Genomic DNA, 25,644 nt, shown 5'->3' with positions numbered 1-25,644 from the left:
CTAAATCTTACTGTTACTTACTGCGAGCAAATCACTCCGCCCAAGTAGCAGAAGTAGCAGTGCTTCGCCTTCTGAGAATATAGTTCCCAGTATGTATACGGTTAGAAGATGGCTGTGTGTCATGTGACCTTGTTATTTGTACATACAAATCACAACATGTAAATAGGAAAATGTTGGCGTTATTTGGTCACTTATTGGGAGCAGTAGGCTAGATGGAGCCGGTTACCTCCAGGATCTGTGCTAAGCTAGGCTAGATGGAGCCGGTTACCTCCAGGATCTGTGCTAAGCTAGGCTAGCGGTGGGTGCATCAGACAAAGTTACGACACGCACGGAGATGAGAAGGGTATGTATGGACTTATATAACTCTGGGGGATATGGTGAATGAGACAAAGTCCCAATAAGTCGGCATGTTCCTTTAAAAACTCCTCCTGGTTTGGTTATTTAAAAAGCTATTTAAAAGGGATAAAGGTGTTAAAAAGGAGATAAAGGAGCCAATGGACACATCGGTCAGCGAGAGTTTTATCACTTTACTGAGGACTATAAATCTTTTTTTGAGACTGTACACCATACGTGTCAAACTCAAGGCCTGTGGGCCAAATCCGGGCCCGCGCAAATTTTGATCAATTTGGGTTTATAATAAATTTTTGGACACTTTTTTCGGGCTTTATGTAAACCCAAACTGTATGTGAGAAGACTATATGAGATATGCGATAATACAGTCAAAGATATTTGATTAAATAAAAGCATGTCAATAAACTGTACATGGCTGGCCCTTGATGTGACTCATTTTCTAGTGTGGCCCTCTGGGAAGTTGAGTGTGACACCCGTGCTGTGTAAACGGTGCAGTGTAGTCAGAAACGGCTTCAAAGAGCTCTGCTGCACTCTGGTGGCCGTGATGGATAACATCTGTCATGGCAATCAAAGGTCAAAACTGAACTGGTAAAAAAAAAAAAAAAAAAAGGCGTTACAGAAAACCTTCCAAACTTAACGAGCTGCTCTCATTGGTCGCTTTTAAGAGGATCCTAGATGACTTGGAGGCGGACACATCTGGCTGTATATGTTTTACCTGATTCATTCATGACTGTGGTTGACTTATAAATATTTGCTGTGTTCCTTGTTGTTTTATGTTTTAGTGTGCTGTGTGTGATTGTACCGCTGCCTGTCTTGACCAGGACACTCTTGAAGAATTGATTTTTGATCTCAATGAGTTTTTTTTCCTGGTTAAATAAAGGTAAAAAAGGGTTAGGGTTAAAGAATTTGGGAAGAAAAGATCTTTTACACTTTGACACAGAGTTGTAAACTGAGTTTCTCAAATTGCAATTGAGTGATTTTGGACATCATTTTATATACTTTAACACAACAGGAATCTGTAATGATATTGGATGATCGGCCACGGTGGCCAAAAAGTTGACCTAAAATGATTTCCATCGATGCACAGCAAAGATAATACAAGCATTACGCTTTTTTGGAATAGTAATTTTGAGTTGACTTTTACTTCTTATAACCACTGAAGAGTTGCCTTTTTAATGTATGGATTAATTCAGCGCAATGGTGTAGCACTGAGCTCTGAGATAGGCTGCCATCCTAACCAGACCTCTCGCCGAATGCATGCTGGGACAGACTCCGGAATAAGTGGATAGGAAAATGGATGAATGAGTGATAAAATTAAGGAGTCTCAGAGGATGATAAAGATAGTGATGGTAGTAGGTTCAGAAAAATGATTGGATCCTGTTCGGTGACGGTTATGGGTGACGTTTTACCTTGCATGCATGAATTTTCTCGCATTCACACACAAAAATGAAATGTAGTTTTGTTGTTGATAGATGATGATTAGTCATCTTTTTGATGTCCAGAAGAACTTTTCCTGATCCCTTGGTATTTTGCAGGTGAAATGCAGTTTTACGGCTTTTTTACCTTCGACTGGCTCCTCTGTCTCCGACTCTCTTTCTGTGCGCTCGGAGATACTGAAGTCAGAGGACGTCTCGTTGTCGTACAGGCTGTCACCCTGCCCTGAGCCACTCTCCTCCTCCCCGCCCAGCGACCAGGGTGAAGCCGAGGTTACAGCAGGAATGGTTGGCGCCGCCGTGCCTCCAACCTCCGAGGTGCTGGCACTGCCGCTCTCGCTTTCAAAATAGAACGCCGAGGTGCGTTCCTCCAAATCATCGGGGGCCTGGCCGGATTCAGAGGTCGCAGACGGGGGAACGGTGTTAGCGACGTCGGCTGAATAAGTGAACACGCTCTCTCCAGAGGCCGACGTTTGAACCCTGTCCCACTCCTGATCTACGCCCTCCTGGGAGTCGAGGAACAGCGCCGAGCCGGAGGCACTGCTGCTAATGTCTAACGCCTGTCCTTCTGGGGTGGGGGTGAAGGGGGAGGCTGTGGGTGAGGAAGGGTGGGCAGAGGTTGGTAGGGCGGGGGTCCCGTCTGATGCCGAGAACCAGGGGTCCCTGGCGCCAGACGCTGCGGCTGCAACAGAAACGGGCAGGTCACTATGGGCGACTCGGAGAAGGAGGGAGTGTGAAGAGGACGACGAGGGAGAGATAGCGCTATGGGAGAGCAGAGGCTGGTCTAAGGACAGGCCGTCAGACACGGTCACAGACAGAGAGCGTGGAAGATCGTCTATAACAACACCAGAGGCCGAAGGGAAGCCTACACTAGAGTAAAGCTCTAAGCTAGCAGAGCTCCAGGCTGAGGACGGCAAGGGGACATGAGGAGAGGCATGCAACCAGGACGAGGACGCCGACGGCTCCAGAGAACAGCCGCACATGGGGTCCATGTCGCTAGCTAGAGAAAACCCATCACCGCTGACCTCGGGGAGAAATGACTCTATTGTGTTCCCCGTGGCGTACCTTGCGTCCTCAAACCCGAGTGAAAAAGAACGGGACAAGCCCGGAGTTGTGCCGGAAAGGGTAAAGTCAGAGAGGAGAACTGAAGGCTGGAGGGTGGGGCTGAGAGACAGCGAGACCGTTGAGAGTGAAGGGTCCCAGGAGGATTCGGACGGCTCGGCAGCGGCGACGGTGCCAGAAGGATCCGGCACCATTTGGAGAGGAGGGGTATGGCTAAAAACTGAGGGGTCACCTGAGGAGACCGACGAAGACGAAGACCCAGACAACAAATCACCATCACCATCGCTATCATTATCATTGAACCCGACACCGGGGAAGACAGGGTCCCAACCAGACAGGGGGTGCGAGGGGTGAGGGAGGTGAGGCAGGGTGGAGGCAGGGAGTGTGGGGGTTGAAGGAGAAGCCCGGTCTTTGCTAGACAGCGAAGCGGTTGCGGCATGCTGGGAGTCCAGTGCAGAGGCAGACAACACAGGCCGAGACGAAGAGGGAGGGTCATGCAGGCAGATGGAGGGGTCCGCGGTGTCACACAGAGGGGAGGAGGAGGAGGAAGAGGAGGAGGTGGAGGGGAGGACAAAGGGGCGCTCACCAGTGGACGTCGGCTGTGTGGTCAGCAAGAGAACACCACTCAGCCGGACAGAAGTCGTGGTAGACGAAAAATGAGGAATGCTGGGACTCGTGGGCCTACGTGGAACAACTTTGCCAGAGAAGGAAGGTTGGGGGGTCGAAGTTTGGATCTCTGGAAGACCTCCGGGTCCAGCAGACACATCTCCATCGGCGGTGGTGTCTTCACTTATTGGACGCGCCAAGCCTCGGGCGGTCTCGGCGTGGATGAAGGACGACGATGTTGTTGTGCTGCTCGCGTCGCTGGTACGAGACCTCAGTGTCGTGGTCACGGCGCTGTGTGAAGAAATACTTTTACCACCTTTTGTCTTTGCACTGGTGAGTGTAGGAGTAGTGGCACTAACGTCGCCTTTTGTTCGTTCAGAGGAGTCTTTTGGACTTAGGACTCCAGGAACGCCATGTGTCTTTGCACTGGGGTATACAGGAGTAGTGGGAGTGGAAATGAAGGCTTCCTTGGTTGTTGTTGTGGAGTAAAGGGGAGAGTTGCCACTGAATTGAGCGTCTCCTTTTGATTCGGGTCGTAGGGCGACTTCTGGCGGACGCGTGGAGGTACTGCGGCGTGCAGTCTCTTCAGAATGGCTCAGGACTTGACCATACTGGGTAGATATGACTGGGGAAACTGAATCAGAGGTGGTTTTCCTCCGAACAGATTCTGCTGTTGTCGTTCTGATGCCAGGTAAAGGTAAAAGAGGTGATCCAGTCGTGGTCGAAGTCGTGGTTCTGGGTGAGTTTGTAGGAATCCAGGCCCGATCGTAATCCTCGGTTTGGACTGGTTCATTCCAAGACAGATCGGGTTCATAGTTGCCCTGTTGGTGAGAAAGAGGTTTAACTAAACAATGACATGTAGAGTTAGACTGGGCAAACACAGCCTGAACTGCCGGCGATTTGATTTCGCCCTGCAGCTCAGGCTGGAAACCTTTACGTTGATCTATCCTGCTTCCGTTACAAATCTGCGGGGACCAATCACAAACTGGCTTATCCACCTGGCGCGCTATTGGCGGGTTTATCACGATGACGATAGAGAAGCGACGGCGAGCAGCTTTTTGTTTACATTCAACATGGCGGCCAACGAAGTGCAGCAACCCGTTGATGCCGCTGTCGCTGCTGTTTTAAAAGATTTCAAAGGCAAGTTTTCTCTGAAAACGGAACAGAAACTTTCCCTGGAACAATTCCTACAAAGGAAGGATGTGTTTGCCTTACTACCGACCGGCTTTGGTAAAAGCCTAATTTATGTCACCTGGATCGTTGGTCTGATTGGTTGAAGGACTACCCAATTGCGTACGAGTCATTTGAACTATGCCCTGTTTATCACGCCTCTTGTGCAGTAGAAAATACAGAGCAGACTCCCCAGACTAATGATCAGTCTTAAAAGATTGAGCTTGGTCTGGTGATAGCCAGACTAATGTAGAGCTGCAAAGATAAAACAATTAGCTGTCAACTATTAAATTAATCGCCAACTATTTTTGGCGATTAATTTACTATTTTTAGATTAATCGGTTTGAATGATTGTTTTATGAAAAAAGTCAAAAATTCTCTGATTCCAGCTCGTTAAATGTGAATATGTTCTATTTTCTTCTCTCCTCTGTGACCGTAAACTGAATATCTTTGAGTTGTGGACAAAACAAGACATTTGAGGACGTCATCTTGGGCTTTGAGAAACAGTGATCGACATTTTTCACCAATTTATAGACCATAACTTATCGATCAAATCGAGAAAATAATCGACTAATAATTGACAATTAAAATAATCGTTAGTTGCGGCCCTAATGACATGGAGTGTTTGAAAAAAAAAATGAAAAGTTTCCTTACCTCATCGTCAAATTCATCCGAGTCTGGATCCAGGGCATTTTCTGGAAAAAAAAGGCACATGTTGCATCATTAGTTACCCAAAGTTACTCAAAACAAGAACTAAAATAACTCTGAAAAAGTCAAACTCATGAAATACACACAGCTTAACTCTTGCCTATTTTGACCTTTGCATTTCTCTGAGGCGTATTTATGTTGGTGTTGATTTCCTGAGGGTTGAAAATCTAAGAAACCCAATGCCAAAGGACAGAGACGCGTTACAAAGGGTAAAACAATTTGATAACAGTGTGATGAGAACATCACGGAGAGGAAAAGGCAAACCCTGGGACTCTGTGTTTTTGGACAGTTTTTAGAAAAATGAAAAGATAAACTTTCGGTTGGGTTTTGTTTTCTCTAAACCTAAAAATACTCTGTATAATCTTCATAATGAAAAGAGGGAAAGGTTGTACGCACATCACTTCAAGCAGTATTTTGGCTTCATGAGAAACACAATAAGAAATGGTGACAGACACTTCCATGCAACATAGACACATTTGGACTTGCATGCATGGACAAAAAGCAAACACAGAAAAAAAGCACTGTAACATCCTACTACTGTCTCCCTGTCTCAGTCTGTCATTTTGACTCTGTCTGCCTCTTTCGGTCTCTTCCTGTCTCTCTCTGTCTCTTTATGTCTCTTTCTGTCTCTTTTTCTCTTCCTGTCTCTCTCAGTCTCTCTTTCTCTTTCTGTCTCGTCTCTCTATTTGACGCTTTCTGTCTCTTTCTGTCTCTGTCTGTCGGTCTCTGTCTCTTTTTCTCTCCCTGTGTCAGTCTGTTTTTCTCTTCCTGTCTCTGTCTCTTTCTGTCGTGTTCTGTCTCTCTCTGTCTCTTTGTGTCTCGGTCTGTCTCGTTCTGTCTCTTTGTGTCTCGGTCTGTCTCGTTCTGTCTCTTTGTGTCTCGGTCTGTCTTGTTCTGTCTCGATCTGTCTTGTTCTGTCTCTTTCTGTCTTGTTCTGTCTCTCTCGGTCCATCTCTGTCTGTCCAGAAAACCGTGAGCAAAAAGCATTTGCAATTAATCATGTTTCGGTTTCATCCTCCTCTTTGGAAAACATAAAAAAGGCAAAAAGAGTTGTTTGCAAATGCCAGATGATATGTTGAGCGAGCTCAGACGCACAGCACACAGCGGGCATTGTCAGGGGACAGGTGGTGGTGGTGGTGTCTTACCTGTCTGAGGCTAAGTCACACATCATGGAGACCAGATCAGACTGGTGTGTGAAGCATGAGGTGAGCTTTTACAAGTTTAATGAAATGGGAGAAGAGGGAGATGAATCTGGATTTGGCGCAGAACGACGCAAAGCTCTAAAAACTGTATCTTGTTATGTGGGAAGCTCTTGTTGAAGTATATCTGATAAATAAAATCAGTGACAGGATAAAAAAAAAAAACTGGTAAACTGGTTTAGTGTTCACATTGTTAGTTCATTAATTTATAGTCGATCAACAGAAAGTTAATTGACAATACGTTTTAGCCAATGATCAAATGAAATCATCAAACATCTTCAGCTTTGAAAATGTCACAACTTCAAAAAAAATGTTTGCATGCTTTCCTTAACTTTATTAAAATAAGTTATAGTTTTTAATTTAATGTTTTGAAAAGAGTTTATAATAAAAATTATACAATGATATCCTGACATTAAAAAGAAGAAAAAAAAGCCAAAATCTGCAGATGTCTGAAGCTGTAACAAGCAAACCGTAAGTGTTCTTTCTATTTAATCATGTATTAATCAATCGGTTTAATTGGTTAAATATTACAGCTAAAGACCTAGCTAGCGTTAATGCTGAGCGAGCCGAGCGGTTGTAGCATTAAGCTAACGTATCTTTATGACCGCTCTAAAGAGAAAAAGTCTTTGTTAGCTGCCATCATGCAAGCTTGTCCTCGGACTTTCGCGGAGTATATGTCACCATTTTTTAAGTGCAGCTAATATGGGGCCGTAATGTTCGGTTAGCCAACATGTATGGAGCTAGAACAGTGACTGTAAACCGTGGTATTGAAAATAAAAATTGGCAAACAAAATATAAAACACAAACATCATAATCCATTAAATTATTCACAATCCTATTATATTATTTAATTTTCATTTTTCATCTTAATCTATTTTTATTGTCATTTAATACTGTACAGGATTTTGCTTGTCCTTCTTTTCAGTTTGCGTTTTAGTGAGGAGAAAGGAGGGGCGTTGCAAAATTCAAATCTACGCCAAAACGGTGACAGAAAGTTGAAACTGAAAACCAGTGACATTGTAAAAATCCTGACTGCGTAGTAAAAAAAATATAGATTGACATTGAAAAACCTCTCATAAAGGCAAAAAATGTCAAATTGAAATAATATAATAGGATTGTGGATTATAACTTTTTGATGTTTGTGTTTTATATTTCAGTTCAACATGTTTCAGTGCCAATATTTGTTGTTTCAATGCTAATTTTCATTTTCAATACCACAGTTTACTGTCACTGTTCTAGCTCCATAAACATGCTACATAGCTAATGGTGTCACAAATGATTCAGTCACGTAAAGCTAGATGTTGCAGAATATCACCCATTCATGCATGCTGACACTGAAATAGGATGCAGGGTATTTTCTCTTTTTGTCACCAGATATATTAGTTTATTTAATATAAGGTTCAGTTGAAATACAAAGTTACTATGATTATCATTGCAATCCATGTTAAACAAAATGCTGCTGCGACACATGCAAACATTTCTCTTACTGTGAGAGGCAGAAGGAACGGACGCCACACAATGAAAACAAAACAAAGATGGACGACTTTAGAAATGACCCCAAACCAACATGTTCTATCATCTTAGAAATATATAAATACTATATAGAGAAAGCACAATTGAAGAGTAGACAGAGAAACATATGAAACAGATGAACACAGAAAAAGCAACCCGTTCTCACTCTGAACTAATAAAATATGGACGTTTGGGCAGTGGCTGTCAGCGTCAGAAGTGACGCAAAAAGCGCCCTTCAGCGTGTTTGTAGAACGCACCGGAGAAAGCAGCATCTACATGGGATTTGAAGATGACGTAGCACTAAGAGCGACTACGGTAGCGAGTAGTACGAAAGGCCGCATAGGGAGGTTGGTTGGGGTGGTGGACGGGTCAAGCTCGATGGTGTTTTAAGCCCCCAACGTCTCCTTCCAGGCAGCGCTGCAGCCGCTGACTTCCAAGGCACCTAACCCTAACCTTAACCATTGCCTAATCCTAGTGCCTGCTTGAAGGAGACGTTGGGGGGCTTAAAACACTGATAAACAACAACACAGGACCTTCACCCAGGAGACCGGGGATCGTGTCCGGCAGGTCACAATTCCTAAACCCAACCGTTGCTTTCTTTTTTTCCTAAACCCAACTGTCCCGTTCTTCTTTTACTAAACCCAACTGTCCCGTTCTTCTTTTCCTAAACCAAACCGTCCCGTTCTTCTTTACATAAAACCTACCGTCCTATTCTTCTTTTCCTAAACCAAACTGTCCCGTTCTTTATCTAAACCCAACTGTCCCGTTCTTATTTTCCTAAACCCAACTGTCCCGTTCTTTATTTAAACCCAACTGTCCCGTTCTTCTTTTCCTAAACCCAACTGTCCCGTTCTTCTTTACCTAAACCCAACTGTCCCGTTCTTCTTTTCCTAAACCCAACTGTCCCGTTCTTCTTTACCTAAACCCAACTGTCCCGCTTCTTTTTTCCTAAACCCAACTGTCCCGTTCTTCTTTTCCTAAACCCAACTGTCCTGCTTCTTTATCTTATCAAACCCAACTGTCCTTCGTTCTTCTTTTCCTAAACCCAACTGTCCCGTTCTTCTTTATCTAAACCCAACTGTCCCGTTCTTCTTTATCTAAACCCAACTGTCCTGTTCTTCTTTTCCTAAACCCAACCGTCCCGTTCTTCTTTTCCTAAACCCAACTGTCCCGTTCTTCTTTATCTAAACCCAACTGTCCCGTTCTTCTTTATCTAAACCCAACTGTCCCGTTCTTCTTTATCTAAACCCAACTGTCCCGTTCTTCTTTATCTAAACCCAACCGTCCCGTTCTTCTTTTCCTAAACCCAACTGTCCCGTTCTTCTTTTCCTAAATCCAACTGTCCCGTTCTTCTTTTCCTAAACCCAACTGTCCCGTTCTTTTCCTCAAACCCAACTGTCCCGTTCTTCTTTATCTAAATCCAACTGTCCCGTTCTTCTTTACCTAAACCCAACTGTCCCGTTCTTCTTTTCCTAAACCCAACTGTCCCGTTCTTCTTTATCTAAACCCAACTGTCCCGTTCTTCTTTACCAAAACCCAACTGTCCTGTTCTTCTTTTCCTCAATGCAACCGTCCCGTTCTTCTTTTCCTAAACGCAACAGTCCCGTTCTTCTTTACCTAAACCCAACTGTCCCGTTCTTCTTTACCTAAACCCAACTGTCCCGTTCTTCTTTACCTAAACCCAACTGTCCCGTTCTTCTTTACCTAAACCCAACTGTCCCGTTCTTCTTTTCCTAAACCCAACTGTCCCGTTCTTTTTTTCTAAACCCAACTGTCCCGTTCTTCTTTTCCTAAATGTAACCGTCCCGTTCTTCTTTTCCTAAATGCAACCGTCCCGTTCTTCTTTTCCTAAATGCAACCGTCCCGTTCTTCTTTACCTAAACCCAACTGTCCCGTTCTTCTTTATCTAAACCCAACTGTCCCGTTCTTTTTTTCTAAACCCAACTGTCCCGTTCTTCTTTTCCTAAATGTAACCGTCCCGTTCTTCTTTTCCTAAATGCAACCATCCCGTTCTTCTTTTCCTAAATGCAACCGTCCCGTTCTTCTTTTCCTAAACGCAACCGTCCCGTTTTTCTTTATCTAAACCCAACCGTCCCGTTCTTCTTTTCCTAAACGCAACCGTCCCGTTTTTCTTTATCTAAACCCAACAGTCCTGTTCTTCTATTCCTAAACCCAAATGTCCCGTTCTTCTTTTCCTAAACCCAACCGTCCTGTTCTTCTTTTCCTAAACCCAACTATCCCGTTCTTCTTTTACTAAACCCAACCGTCCCATTCTTGTCCCGCTTGTCATGGAAATGTAAGCCCACCCACAACCTTTTCCTTAACCTAAATGTGTCAAAAGTGACGCCAGTAGTCCCGACCAAGCGCGTTTAGATAAAGCGTGTTTAGACGCTAAAGGAGACTTTTAGCGTCAATAACAACGCCAAAGGCACATGACCAAGCATCCGTATTTTATGCGATGGGAGTGAAAATCTGTTGGATGTGTGTGTGTGCAATTGAATCCTCACAAAACACAGAATATACACCCCAGAGTGATGGGTAGGAAGGGTAAAGAGGGAGATAAAGAGGAAGAACAACAATAAATAAATATCAGTGGTTTCATCCAGGGTTCAGTGGAAGGATGAGTGGGAGGATGGAAATGTTTAAAAACAAAAAAATGTGACTGGTAATGAAACATATGACCAGCAAAGGAAAAGAAGAAGAAGAAGGGAATTTTACGGCACGACTGTCACTAATCCATTTCAGAAGTCTGTCCTTAAGTTTCGGCAGTAAATTTGTTCCCTCATAATTTTAGGTATATTTTTCACTCCGTTTGCGGTTTGACAATGCTTTCAGTTAGCACTTCGTGCTAAAGATTGTCTAAGTGTAAATATTTTGTTCTGGTATTGCTGCTGTTTAATATGGAAGCCCATCTCTGACATGAAAATGAAATGAGTGAAAGCAAGACAAAATGAATAACTTGCGTAACTATGTAATTACAAATTCAAAATTCAGGGTTAAAAACAAGATACTTAGTAAAGTATTGGCCATTTTAAGTCACAATTTTGAGATTATAAATTATAAAAATCTAATTTTGGACTGAAATTACGAGATGTAAACCTCTAAAAAAAGTATAAGATAACATCAACTTTTGACTTAGTTCTGAAATACTTATCATACTTTCTATGAATTCTATGACTTTGAGATATTAAATCAAAAATGTAGTAAATGTCATACTTTTTATAAAGTCATAAATATGACTTATCTCATAAGTTCCAATTTATAAAGTCATAATTTACTCTTAGTCAATCACACTTTTGACTTAATGTTTGTCATTACAAAAGTTTCATCTTTGTGTTTTATTTTGTCATGAATCGGCTTCTATAGTTTAAGTCTTTCTCTACTCTTTGATTTTTTTTTTAAAGTCTTTTCTGCTCCGTTCTAAGAAGCCAGAGAAGCAGTTTTCCGTCTTTTACTTAAAATAAAAGAAAAGAATTGCACCGTAATGCGAAATATGTGAACAGTTCATCTGCCGAATTCTACGCTCAGTCTCAGTCTCGGTCGCTCTTACCGGGGTCGTCGATGGGCATGGCGACCGTCAGCAGGTCGCTTACACGTCCGTACAGACCGTTGGTGCAGACCGCCACCACCTGGACCACGTAGCTGGTGTTGGCCAACAGGTAATCGAGTATCGCTCCCTGGTGGAGGGGGAAGGAATGACACCAGCTTTGAACAACCATAAAGATGATTAGGGTATTATTCATTGTTTTAAGAGGAGAAAATACAGGTGAAATTGGGAAAATATTGAGACTTTCCTCCCCCCGAAAAATGCTTCCATAGGTCGTTTGTTCAAGCACCAATAACGACCTGTATTTACCTTTATAGTGATGGCGCCCTCTAGTGGCCGTAGTAATTATACAAATAAGCAGAAAGTAAGGTGACGAAGTTTAGGAGTGCCAAACACAGGACTTTCAACCAGGAGAGCGGAGATCGAGTCCCGTTTAAAAATAAAAGTAAACTGCAATTTTTTTTTTTTTAACTTAACGAACACGTGTGTAACCTGAACGCTTCATTTTAACCCTAACCACAATCTTTTTCTAAACTTAACCAAGTAGTTTTTGTGCCTAAACCTCACCAAACAGTGACTGTTTCACAACGTTGAAGACATGTTTTAGACCAACGGAGCGACCTCTAGCACACCCAGTAGAATGTGCGCCCCATGAAGGCTGAGTCCTTGGCAGCGGCCTGTGTTCGAATCCGACCCGTGGCCCTTTGCTTGTGTCCCTTCTCTCTCTCTCTCTCTCTCTCTCTCTCTCCTTTCCTGTCTTTAACCTGTCCTGTCAATTAAAGGCCATAAAAGCCCCAAAAATAGTCGTACTGTATTTAAGGGTAGGAACAAACGACCCATATCGTTGTATGGTTTGGAGGACTTATATAAACACACTTAAGCTTCGCCAGTAAATTTGTTCCCTCATAATTTTAGGTATATTTTTCACTCTGTTTGCAGTTTCCCAATGCTTTCAGTTAACACTTTGTACTAAAGATTGTCTGGGTATTAAAAGAAAATCTTTTGTTATCTGGTAATACTGCTGTTTAATATGGAAGCCCATCTCTGACAGGAAAAGAAAAAAAATTGGAAATGAGTGAAGGGAAGTCAAAAGTATGTAATTACAAATTACAAATTCAGGGTTAAAAACAAGATACTTAGTAAAGTATTGGCCATTTTAAGTCATAATTTTGAGATTATAAATCAAATTTTGGACTGAAATTAGGAGATGTAAACCTTTAGATATAAAACAAAAGTATAAGATAACATCAACTTTTGACTAAGTTCTGAAATACTTATTATACTTTCTTTAAATTCTATAATTTTGAGATATTAAAACTCTTAGTCAATCACACTTTTGACTTAAAGTGATGGTTCGGAGTAATGTCACCCTAGGGTCCTTTGCACCATGACCTCGAGCCAAACTTTTTTCACCTGGGTCGAATATTGGACGAGTTAGCGTTATCAGCTGAATAGCTTAGTGCAGGCGCTAATGGATCCGAGAGTGTCTCTTGTGCATTACCCCACTAATAATGCCCGAAATGATACCAAACTTCTACGCTAGTACAAATAGGTTATGCACTCATAAAATGATGGATTGTAAAGTTTGTAAGTACACCAGAAGTTTATGTAAATAACAATGACGTCTACAAATTACAACACCAAAAAGAGATACAACAAAAATATTTATTAATTCTTACTTATTTTTTAAAGTAAGTGCTGTAGTATAACTAGCAGGAGAAAACTTATAATTGAGGTAAGTTTGGAGACATTACCTTATTTAATCATTCATATTTTTGTTGTATCTCTTTTCGGTGTTGTAATTTGTAGACGGTCCCTAAGCACTCGCCTTACTACCGGTAGCAGCAGCAGAGAGCAAAAGCCAACAGACAAGTGTTATTTACATAAACTTCTGGTGTACTTACAAACTTTACAATCCATCATTTTATGAGTGCATAACCTGTTTGTACTAGTGTAGAAGTTTGGTATAATTTCGGGCATTATTACAAGAGACACTCTCGGATCCATTAGCCCCTGCACTAAGCTATTCAGCTGATAATGCTAACTCGTCCAATGTTCGACCCAGGTGAAAAAAGCTTCTGGGGGGGTTGTTTGGCTCGAGGTCATGGTGCAAAGGACCCTAGGGTGAAATTACTCCGAACCATCACTTTAATGTTTGTCATTACAAACGTTTCATCTTTGTCTTTTATTTTGTTGTGAATCGGCTTCCATAACTTCAGTCTTTCTCTACTCTTTGATTATTATTTTTTAAGTCAGCGGCCTTTTGCTGCGTATCGTCCCTTTTTTTTCTCTCTCTCCTTTCCTGTCTTTAAGCTGTCCTGTCAATTAAAGGCCATAAAAGCCCAAAAAATAATTTAAAAAAACAACCCGCGACTGATGCTTTCTGGTTTAGATAGGAGGATGGAAAATGCTCCTGTGGGTCGTACTGTATTTAAGGTTTGGAACAAACGACCCATATTGTTTGAAGGACTTATATGAAAAAAGGTTATGAACCTCAAAATAAAAAAAATTAAAAAAAATGATTTGCCTTTAGTGTCCCCCCTTAATAGTTTAAAGTACTGTCTCATGACATCATTTAGATTTTCAGTGAGCAACATAGTGACAGTTGAGGCCTATTAGAGGTGGTAGACTGATGGCTTTGGCTGGAAAATGCACCACTGGCTACTTTAAGGAAACAGTAATTGATATTATGAGCGAGTGGACTCTCCCTCTCACCACATCCTGGTCTCCGTCGGTCAGGTATATAGACGGGACATTGTCTTCGGTGTTGGCCACTCGGTAGGTGACAGAGTATTTCTCGATGCTGGCGTCGTACACGGCCCGCGGCCGCTCCCACGTCACCAGCAGGCTGCTCAGGTTGTAGGGCACCGCCTGGATGTTCTCCGGCTCCGAACTGCACACTGACAGGAGCACACAGACCAGAACAAATTCAAAAAAAAGGGGGTTGGGATATATCCTTCTAAATTTCGCATACGCCATGAGCACCTGCTGACAGTTACAGAAGTTTAACCTAAAGCAAAGTGTGCTACAGACGAAACCTCTCTTAGCCGGAGGATATGGATCGGGATATGGACTCCTGGAACGAATTACAACATTTCCTTGAGATCAACTCACTTGTGCCTTTTGGACAATTTAGAAATCTGGTTTTGAACCTGCAAGCATCTACAGTACTTGTAATTGCTTCACATAATTGTACTTTCTTTTTGCGTCCTTATTATCCTAAATTTTGTATCAAATAATGTTTCCAATTCAGAAAGTTTGATTGTCTTTCTATTTTTATTATGATGGTGTTGCGTCTTTGTGTCTTTTGTCTTTGTAATTTGACTCGATGTCGTCGTAAATGAGGGTCGCTCCTCAATGATCTCTCGAGTATACATAAAGGTTGAATAAATAATTCTGGTTCCAATTTGTTAGTTTTTTTCTTAATCAAACATATATTCACACACTATGACCTCATGGGGAACTCTCATATAAAAGGGATTTCCAAGAACACGTAGTATAACATTTCCGAGGAGTGTGCAGTGACTGGAAGCAGACTGATGATTGGTGACTGTCAAACGCTTCTTCTTTTCTTTTTAATAATCAAAGTTGTTATTGTTTTTCCATGTGAGAAACACACCACATGTAACATCAATAAACACACTATACAGCAATCTGTATAAACATTCACAATTAAAACACATACACATTAATAATAAGTAAAACAGGAAAAAACAAAAGCAAAAAAAAAGATGGGGGCTGAATGGCTGAGATTGAATTAGGCTTGATAATAATATTAATTATGGGGACCTAGTCAGTTCATATTGAATAAAATGCAGGAAATGAGACCAGACCTGGTTAAATTTACCACTACCATCATTCAGTCTTGCAATAAGATCTTCAAATGAGGCTGTGTCTGTCATTAACTTGTCAAATGCTTCTTTCACATTGATTCCTTATGAATCGCTATAAAATATACAGTATATATATATAGTACGTATATATATATACAGTATATATATATATACAGTATATATATATAATATATACAGTATATATATAGCATATATATATATATACAGTATATATATATATATACAGTATATATATACAGTATATATATATATATATACAGTATATATATATATATATACAGTATATATATATATATATATATATATCATATATATATATACACAGTATATATATATATATATATATACACAGTATATATATACAGTAATATATATATATATATATATATATATATATATATATATATATATATAGCAGCACGCCCTCCTGCACCCCTGACACTAATATTCTGGGTCAGCAGTCGATTAGAGGAGCAGATGACAGACACTTGGAGGTCTGGATTAACTCAGATTAAAAAGGCGGCTGAGGCTGGATGACAACAGACAGGAGGAGCCTCCATCTATCCAAACAATAACACGTTTCCTCCTCTAATGGCTCCGAGCTGAGCCTGAACCTGCTCTCTCTAACCTCTGACCTTTATCCTCTGTGAGGATAAGTGTACAAAGAAAGACTGCGAGTGGCTCGCCACCTTCAACCAGCAGAGGGCGGAGTGAGCCAGGAGGCAGTAAACCTCATAGGCAGTGGTGGAAAAAAAGTATTCAGATCAAGTACTAATAATAACACACTATAGAAAAAATACTCTGTTACAAGTAAACATCCTGCATTGAAAATGTTACTTAAGTAAAAGTCTTTAAGTTGCATTAGGAAAATGTACTTAAAGTATTCAAAGTGCTGAAAAATCCCTCCCATTTTAGAAACTGGAAACGATCCAAACAGTTAATGGTCCAATCGTTTCAGCTGGACTTGTAGGCCGTTATATTGTTTGGTAGTTTAATGTATAATACAAGATTGTATTTTATAAACTACATGCGTTTTGTGTGCAAAAATCTTAATTTGTAGATTAACGTAGTGGAGTAAAAAGGACAATATTTCTCTCTGAAATATAGCGGAGAAGAAGTAGAAAGTGGCATGAAAAGAACAGTACAAGTACCAGAAATTTGTACTTAAGTACAGTACTGGAGTAAATGTACTTAGTTACATTCCACCACTGCCTTTATGACCCGTTCACTGTGGTAATTTAACAAAGTACACATCTCTGACACTGATGAGACTGAGATTTGATCTAGAGCAGTTGGACAGTCCTGATGAGTAACCACAACTAAAAGATCACCATAAGATCAAGTGAAGGTCCAAATCATGAAAGGTATTCATACTTTAGTCATACTATTAGGGCTGCACAATTAATTTTATCGAAATTGCAATATGAACTGGTGCAATATCCATATCGAAGGGGAGCGCAATATTTGTTAAAAGGCAAAATACCTGTTAACATGGGAGCTGAAATAAAAACGGACATGCCACGCAGCCAGTGTGAAAGAGGCCTAATTCTGGGACAGTCAAGGACTGTCCATTGTCCCTGTTAAATTAAACTAATACATTGTAAACACCAAACGATCTCCTGATCTCTAATGTCAGCACAAGCCCTTCCAAAATCCCCAGAGATCAATACCACCTCATTACTAATGATTGAAAACAACCAGCGTGCTGCAGCGGGAAAGTCGATGGTTAACCAAGTTGACCTCCTCCCGCTGTCATTGAGATTTTATTTGGGCCACTGGAGTTCAATTCTTCTTTTTTTGTGATCCACTCGTCTCTGATCCATCAGAGACCTTATGTAATGAGCATTAATAATAGGGGTGGCAGTAGCTCAGTCTGTAGGAAGTTGGGTTGGGAACTGGAGGGTCACTGGTTCAAGTCCCAGTATGGACCAAAGCTGGATGCCAGTTCACCTCCTGGGCACTGCCAGGTGCTCTTGAGCAAGGCATTGTACCCCCCCAACTGGCAGCCCACTCACTCTGACATCTCTCCATTTGTGCATGAATAGGTCCTGAGCATGTGTGTGTGTGTATTTCAGGCCTGTGTGTAGTGATTTCAAAAACAGAGTGTAATTTAATTTCAATAAACAGTATAAATTATTATTATTATTAACCTGCGATTCTTCATACTCGGCGTCACACTAAGTTCTGGAAGCAGCCAGGTGAGACATTCATGTGTATCGGCCTAAAGTCAACACTCAATGGCGTAGGTGGAAATCAGGCTGTCCCCCTTAAAAATATCATTAAAACCACGCTGTGTATTGTGAGTTTGATATACTTAAAGGTGCTCTAAGCGATGTTGGGTGACGGAGCTTCTTGTTGACATTTGAAGTATTTTCAAACAAAATGAGGCTAGCTCGCCCCTCCCCCCTCCCTTCCGTGCACTAACCTCCCAACCCCCACCCTCAAATCCTTCTTGTCGGTTATTAACTGGAACGCTGGAAGACGGTTTGTTATGTTTGGTGGTGCAGGTTGGCACAATTTTTTTTTTTATGCCGTTTGTGGAGCCTGGGCTGTCCACGTTTTTTTTTTACAGTGTGTTCAGGGGACAGGCAGCTAGCAGATAGTGAGGAGATGTTTTTTACAGTGTGTTCAGGGGACAGGCAGCTAGCAGATAGAGAGGAGATGTTTTTTACAGTGTGTTCAGGGGACAGACAGCTAGCAGATAGTGAGGAGATGTTTTTTACAGTGTGTTCAGGGGACAGACAGCTAGCAGATAGAGAGGAGATGTTTTTTACAGTGTGTTCAGGGGACAGACAGCTAGCAGGTAGTGAGGAGATGTTTTTTACAGTGTGTTCAGGAGACAGGCAGCTAGCAGGTAGTGAGGAGATGTTTTTTACAGTGTGTTCAGGAGACAGGCAGCTAGCAGATAGTGAGGAGATGTTTTTTACAGTGTGTTCAGGGGACAGACAGCTAGCAGATAGAGAGGAGATGTTTTTTACAGTGTGTTCAGGAGACAGACAGCTAGCAGGTAGTGAGGAGATGTTTTTTACAGTGTGTTCAGGAGACAGGCAGCTAGCAGGTAGTGAGGAGATGTTTTTTACAGTGTGTTCAGGAGACAGGCAGCTAGCAGATAGTGAGGAGATGTTTTTTACAGTGTGTTCAGGAGACAGGCAGCTAGCAGATAGTGAGGAGATGTTTTTTACAGTGTGTTCAGGAGACAGGCAGCTAGCAGGTAGTGAGGAGATGTTTGCTGTATGTGACAAAAAAATGTTGTATCCTAAAAAACACGTGACATCGCTTAGAGCGCCTTTAAAACAATTGTGTAAGTAGTAAAACAATATAAATTCATACGGGGCAACAAAATGCTTTTTAAGTTTAGAAACTTTTTGAATCCCCCCCTCCCTTGTCTGACAGTGGCTTGGTCCAGGCTACTGCTTGGTTTTCTCCCTTTACGTTAACGGTACACAAAAGTCCGTGGGACTCGTGGGAGAGAACGATTCGCGTCAGTAGGTAGGCCGGCAAGGCTGTTTTATTCGCTTTAAACATCGGATTAAGTTATTGTTTCCTCTAATACAAATGATGCTGAGTCATTTATAAATTAGTCATGACAACACAATTGTATTTTTTCACGTGTACACTATGTTAGCAGTCATAAAGTTACTTAGCTTGTTTGGTAGCTTGATGAGTAGTTAGCATGCTAATTCCACCCAACGTGCTTTCTCTAGTAACAGAAAATGAGCCTAACAAAGTTGTCACTCATCTGGCGAGAGTACTGTGCTTTTCTACACTGTGACAAAAGTGTGTGAATGACATTAAGTTAGTTTAGTGGCCGGCTGGCTGGCTGGCTGGCTGGCTGGCTGGCTGGCTGGCTGGCTGGCTGGCTAGTTAGTTAGCTTGCTTGCTAGGAGGCTCAGTTCAGCATCATCTGTATTAGAGAAAAGAATCCCTTCATCTGATGTTTTTAAGTTAATGAAATAGCTTTGCCAGCCTACTTACTGGAGTTCTACAACTACACATATCCTGTTACAAGAAAAAAATCTGTCTGTATAATTTGTGTCCCCTTCAATAATTGCTCTTAAGAAATTTTATGTTTTCTGTCCCCCCCCCCCACCCTCCCATCTGCTGGATGAAATTTAGGCCCATGCTCATGGGACTGGCTAGCCTAGAAATCTAGACGCAGCCAGGGTCCGTCTAGTAACTCTCCGTTGGCTTGCGAGCTGGAAAAACCAAACTCTAGTCGGGCCAATCACATCGTGTATAGAGTCGGTAGGCGGGGCTTAACATAATGAAGGCAGAGTTGCGACAGTTCCGCGTGAATTCCCTGCTACTTGAAAACGAAGAAGATGGCTGCTGCTGCTGGCGAACAGCGGTCTTTTGGAATTTGAAAGACAACCGTTTATCCCGCCCCTCGGAATGAGCCCTGCCAATGGTGAGTTCCCAGACCCAACATCGTGATGCGGGTCTGGCTTGTCAGGCTAGATACTGGTAAAAAAACACTCATATTCTCCTGCAGACGGTGATGACAGGGCAAACAGGAAGAGAGTTAGACTTTGGATGCGTACCTGGTGTGAGGACCTCCTCGGTGCCGGTGTAGGAGGAGAACACCTGACCCATGAACTGCTGCTGCTGCTCCCTGTAGTTGTTCTGCAGGTAGTCCATCAGCATCACGTATCCGGCCTGCTGCATCGTCATCACCTCGCAGAACATCTCCAGCTGCGAAGCCAAAACAAAACCGTGTCAGCACCGTCGGCTCCTGCTGCTAACTGCAGCTAACCGCAGCATCGTGATGCTGGTGCAGTCACTCTGAGTAGAGAGGCGAAGTCCACTTCCCCTTTCCGGTGGGGAAATTGCATGGTACAAACCAGGGGTGTCAAACTCAATTTCACTAAGGGCCGGACTGGAAAATGAGAATTACATAAATTACAAACTTTCCAATCCATCGTTTTATGAGTGCATAACCTATATATACTAGTGTAGACGTTTGGTATCATTTCGGGCATTATTAGTGGGGTCATTTACAAAATACAAACCTGGAACCATTAGCCCCTGCGCTAAGCTATTCAGCTGATAACGCTACTCGCTAACTCTCCCAATGTTCGACCCAGGTGAAAAAAGCTTCTGGGGGGGTGTTTGGCTCGAGGTCATGGTGCAAAGGACCCTAGGGTGAAATTACTCCGAACCATCACTTTAAAGGGGGCCGGTGATTTAACCCAAACCCAAATCTTTTTTCTTATCTTAACTAATGGTTTTAGTGCCTAAACTTAACTGTTGTTGCTGCAGGACAGCCTTTTGCAACAGCCGCTGAAACGACCGGCACATCGTGGTGCCCTGTACCCGGCTCACTGTCACCTTTTCTCGACTAAATTTTATTGTAAAAAACTGTCACGCGACAAGACAGCTGTTGCCCTAATTTCGTAGGCCCTACAATATCATACAAACCCGTTCATGTGTGGATGCTATTTCAACACGTAATAATATGTTAATCCTCTAATGGTCTAGAGCACTAAAATAGCGTGTTAATCACACAGCTGCAGTTCTCTCAGAAGTTTGGAAGTGAATGGGTGGAAAGGAGGCGCGACTCATGCTGGATTGGTCCTTTAACCTGCCTGTCGCCTCTGTACCTGCTCAGGTGAGTCACTGCTGTTCAGATACACAACACTCAGCCTCTGACTCACACAGAGTCAACCCTGCAGCAAAGCCGAGCTCAGAGCCCATTAAGGCCATTTGCGGTTGTAAAAGTCTTGACTCTAAAGCATTAAAGTCTGGCAGGCGGACCGGAGCTGGAATGTAAACCAGCTGTGGCACGTCACAGAGGTTTGGAGAAACATCCTGGAAGATCTGCAGCAGGGGTTTTGACAGGGGTGTGTGTGTGTGTGTGTGTGTGTGTGTGTGTGCTCCTGCCTTATGACAGCTGTGTGTCAAGAGTGAATGAGTCTGGTGGAAAATGATGTCTGGGCCTCAGCAGGCGTCACACCCCAGCCCTTCTGTAGAAAACCTTTGTGTGTGTGTGTGTGTGTGTGTGTGTGTGTGTGTGTGTGTGTGTGTGTGTGTTTCAGCTTAAATACCGTAAAGATCTTTTGTAAGCCAATATTTGTGTGCTGTAATGACCGCCTCTGTATGGCTGTCAATCACACTTGGCCTGGGGCAGTACACACACGTACACACACACACACACACACACACACACACACACACACACACACACACACACACACACACACACACACACACACACACACACACACACACACACACACACACACACACACACACACACACACACGTTGCCTCGCCCATCACTTGTGCTCTGGTATGATAATTCCTCCTTTCAGCTCCTTGAACACGTTTTTCTAAAAGGTTGTTTACGGACGTGTCTGTAATTGTGTGTCTAGCCTTTTCATCTTCAAGAAAACCCTCAAAGCTGATGTCCGGCTCTTAAAAAGGACCTCACAGACGGTCCAACGTGGTTTGTAAAACAGTTAAAAACAAAGTGCTCCCTCTTCACATTACTGCTTTTTACATTTCTCAGTTTCTCTCGTTCGTTTTTGACGGATTTCCTTCCTTTCAGGCAGCCAGTTGTTTCAGCTCATTTCTATGAAAATAAACTTGTTTGACATTGTGTGTGTACTCATACAGTTGCTATGAACGCTTGCCGTTCATTTAAAAAGTAGTTTATCAATTTCCATGGTGCCAGGAGGTTTTAGTTGACATGGGGCAAGTTCAATCTAGGTTTCCTCAGAACGGTGTGAAACGGTGTGCAACAAGCTTTAAGTTATGTTTTCCCTTATTTGGTGGTTGTGTCAGAGATGTTATCCAATTAGCAGCAACGTGTATGTAAAGTTGTTATTATAATAAGGCACTGTGCTTGCACCATAGACAGTAAAATAAATGGACCAACAGATCCTGTTGCTCTGGACGGAGACCAGTGAAGGATATTAGAAGCACTTTCCCGGTGCTGGCTGAGCGTTACTGAGCAGCCTCCAACTGAGCTTGAAGACGTAGATGTGACGTGAGCAACCTGTCTGAAAGTTGTAAGTCTTCTGGTAGCTGTGCCAAGAGAACTCTCAATCATTCCCAATCTTACAGAGAGAGAGTGTAGGTATATGTAAGGAGATAACGTAAGCACAGGCTAATTATTGCTAACTAAAATGCTAGTTAACATTAGTAATTAAACTTAAACAGCTAATGGGAGTCGAAACTGCCTGCGAGCTTCTCCTGAACCGTACTGTAATTCCTCTACTATGCGACAGTAATTTGCGTGGTTATGACACAATCGTTAGCCTATTTTTACAAAAGCGTCTGCTACGGAGCCATAACGTGAGGTACAAGGTAATGGAGCCTTTTATACATTGTCGTGTTTCTTTAGAAATAAACAACGGACAAATAGAGTCTTTAAACGCTTCAGATGTAAAGTTATTCGCTGTCAAAGTGGCGCCAAAATGAATGGCAGTCAATGGGATGCTAATGGCAGGTGATGGCTTGTTAGCAACTAAATGGCTCCATAGGAAGTAAGCTTTGTGGAGGCTGGCTTACCCCCATGCTTAGACAGTGTCGTAGTAGAAGCAACTTGCGTTTGCCAACATCAAGCACGTGGCCCATGAACTAAGATGAGTTTGACACCCCTGCCTTAAAGAATCGGAATCAAGAATTGATGAGAAACCAGAATCGAAAAGGAAGAACTGGAATTGGAATCAGAATTGTTAAAATACAAGACGATGTCCAACCCTACATTTGAGGTTGGAAATACAGAGCGCCTCCACTAATGTCTTAAATCTCATTACACTTTTATATGTAAGGGATAATGTAGAGCCAAACGGCGATGCAGGACAGGTGTTTCCATCCTGTAACGCCCTGCAACGCCCTGATATGACATGAACTACTACGACTACCATTTGAAGTCACGGTTTCATTATCTTTAATGTGACTATTATTGCCACTGTTCATCACATCCCCAACTGGCACCGTCAGACACCGCCTACCAAGAGCCTGGGTCTGTCCCAGGTTTCTCCCTGAAGGGAGTTTTTCCTCGCCACTGTCACACTGCTTGCTCTTGGGGGGAATTATTAGAATTGTTGGGGCTTTGTAAATTACAGAGTGTGGTCTAGACCTACTCTATCTGTCTCGAGATAACTCTTGTTATGATTTGATACTATAAATAAAATTGATTTGAAATGGAATTGAACTGAATCCCTCACCTGTTCGTCAGAGATGGCCACCGTGTTCCTGAAGACGATCCACTCGACGGTCTCGCTGCAGGGCGGCGTGGTCAGAGAGCCGTTGTAGATGAAGTATTTCTCCGTGGAGTTGGGCAGGAGACCTTGCGGGGCAAACGGTAAAGCCTCTGCGCTCTTTCCTGGACGGCCGAGGAGACGGCTTTAATGCAAGCGTTACAGAAGGAGATGCAAAGAGAGGAGACAGAAAGAAGAAACCGACGTACCGTATCTGCTCACGCTGCTGATCCCTTCTATGATGGCAGCGTAGTTCACATTGTCTTCATTGCTCGTCTGTGAAGAGAAAACCAACGGAATTAAAGCTGCTGGGAGTTTTAAATAGTGATTCTGAATTTATTCATTTTTTTATTTGTTCTACTGCTATACTTACCTGCTTTATTGTTTGCTTATTTCATCTTATATTTGACCAATACTTAGACTGATGGACTAAATGTTTTGGGACCACTTAGGTAGGGTTAGGGTAGTTATGGTTGGTATAATGTATGGTATAATACATGTTTTTAACCAAACAATAGGATTGTATTTATAATGTGTATTATTTGCTAGTGTCAAGGCCCCTTTACACAAGCTTTAAATAGCTTACCAGGGTGTCCCATTTCACATATCTGCATTATGTCTTATGAATGTTCTTGTCTTTTAACTTTTGTAAATAAATAGAACCTTGGACCTTGAAAGATGAGTCGATTAGTTGTTGCACTAAATGCTTGCTCTTGGGGGAATTGGAATAGTTGGGTCTTTGTAAATTATAGAGTGTAGTCTAAACCTATTCTCGAAAAACGTGGAAAATGTGACAAAAACCTAGAAAAAAAGTGATAAAATAGTCAGGAAAAGTAACAAAAGTGTTGAAAAAGATGACCAAAAAGGTTTAATTTGACATTTGTCCCAGAATTTTTTTTTTGCATTGTCGACAGAAAGACAACACAAAGGATAAACAAATCGTTTAGTTAAATCTTGAGTAATTTTTTAAAATTCTCTGATTCCAGCTTGTTAAATGTGAATATGTTCTACTTTCTTCTCTCCTCTGTGACAGTAAACTGAATATCTTCGAGTTGTGGACAAAACAAGACATTTGATGACTTCATCTTGGGCTTTGGGGAAACACTGATTGACATTATTTTATTTTTTTTAACCATTTTCTGACATTTTATAGACCCAACAACTAATCCATACATCGAAAAAAGAATCAACAGATTGATTGACAATGAAAATAATCGTTCAACGTATAATTTTCTCATATTTAGTATAGGGATGCACCGAATCCAGGCTTCAGCCAAATATTGGGCATTTTGACGAGGTTCGGTTTCTGCCGAAGCTTAGAATATTTTTTCACTGAACCGAACTACGCTTGCACTACGTGCGCTACACACTGGTCGACGTAATGACGCCACCGTTGATTAACAGAAGGTGTTTACGTAGGTGGAGCGTTCAATGCAGTCGGCTGTGAGAAAGTGAAAATGGAACTCGTGGGCAGAAAAAGTGTGGTTTGGCAGTACTTTCAGTCAAAAGAAGGCCATTCAAGTCCAGCTACATGTTCAATCTGTTTAATGCTGATTGGTCTGGTGGTGGCGAGGACCCTAAACTATACACAACATCACAACATGGATTCAGTGCATCCCTAATTTAGTAATGTTTTATTGATGAATGTAACTGTTCTGCAGAGTTCAACACAGACCAGATTTAACATCGGCAGGTTACAAATCTTTTAATAGACTGTAAAACTAACTGGATATTATTTCATGCCATCAATCCAGTAAAACAATGTCTTCATATAATCAAACTGTCAGTGTTTGGGTCAGTTAGGTCTTGGGGAGCCTGAAGCTGGAAATTTCAACCATTTATCTGATACATTTAGCTACTTCAACCATTTGTCCACAACTCTAACTTACTATACTATATAATGTTAGCACCGCTCCACATTGCGCTCTAGGATACTGTAGTAGCTGTTGGTATAGCAACAAAAAGATGCTGTTGGCTGCTTTTTGGAATAAAAAT

At 42.1% G+C, this 25,644-nt stretch overlaps 1 protein-coding gene across 1 annotated transcript in view; it reads right to left on the bottom strand.

Moving 5' to 3' along the window:
• ptprz1a (protein tyrosine phosphatase receptor type Z1a) overlaps window positions 1–25,644 on the bottom strand; it is a 136,336-nt gene that overhangs the window by 39,852 nt on the left and 70,840 nt on the right. The window contains exons 7-14 of the mRNA XM_039808142.1: window positions 23,859–23,925; window positions 23,617–23,774; window positions 19,984–20,134; window positions 14,304–14,488; window positions 11,592–11,718; window positions 5,277–5,317; window positions 3,433–4,273; window positions 1,915–2,466 (exon numbers count right to left, since the gene is read on the bottom strand). Coding sequence (XP_039664076.1) covers window positions 1,915–2,466; window positions 3,433–4,273; window positions 5,277–5,317; window positions 11,592–11,718; window positions 14,304–14,488; window positions 19,984–20,134; window positions 23,617–23,774; window positions 23,859–23,925 — 2,122 coding nt within the window. The remainder of the gene's footprint in view (window positions 1–1,914; window positions 2,467–3,432; window positions 4,274–5,276; window positions 5,318–11,591; window positions 11,719–14,303; window positions 14,489–19,983; window positions 20,135–23,616; window positions 23,775–23,858; window positions 23,926–25,644) is intronic.

This window comes from Perca fluviatilis, chromosome 8 (assembly GCF_010015445.1).
Source record: "Perca fluviatilis chromosome 8, GENO_Pfluv_1.0, whole genome shotgun sequence".
Taxonomy (NCBI): Eukaryota; Metazoa; Chordata; class Actinopteri; order Perciformes; family Percidae; genus Perca; species Perca fluviatilis.
Note: the sequence above shows the minus strand (reverse complement) of the source record. Positions and strands in the feature narration are given on the sequence as shown.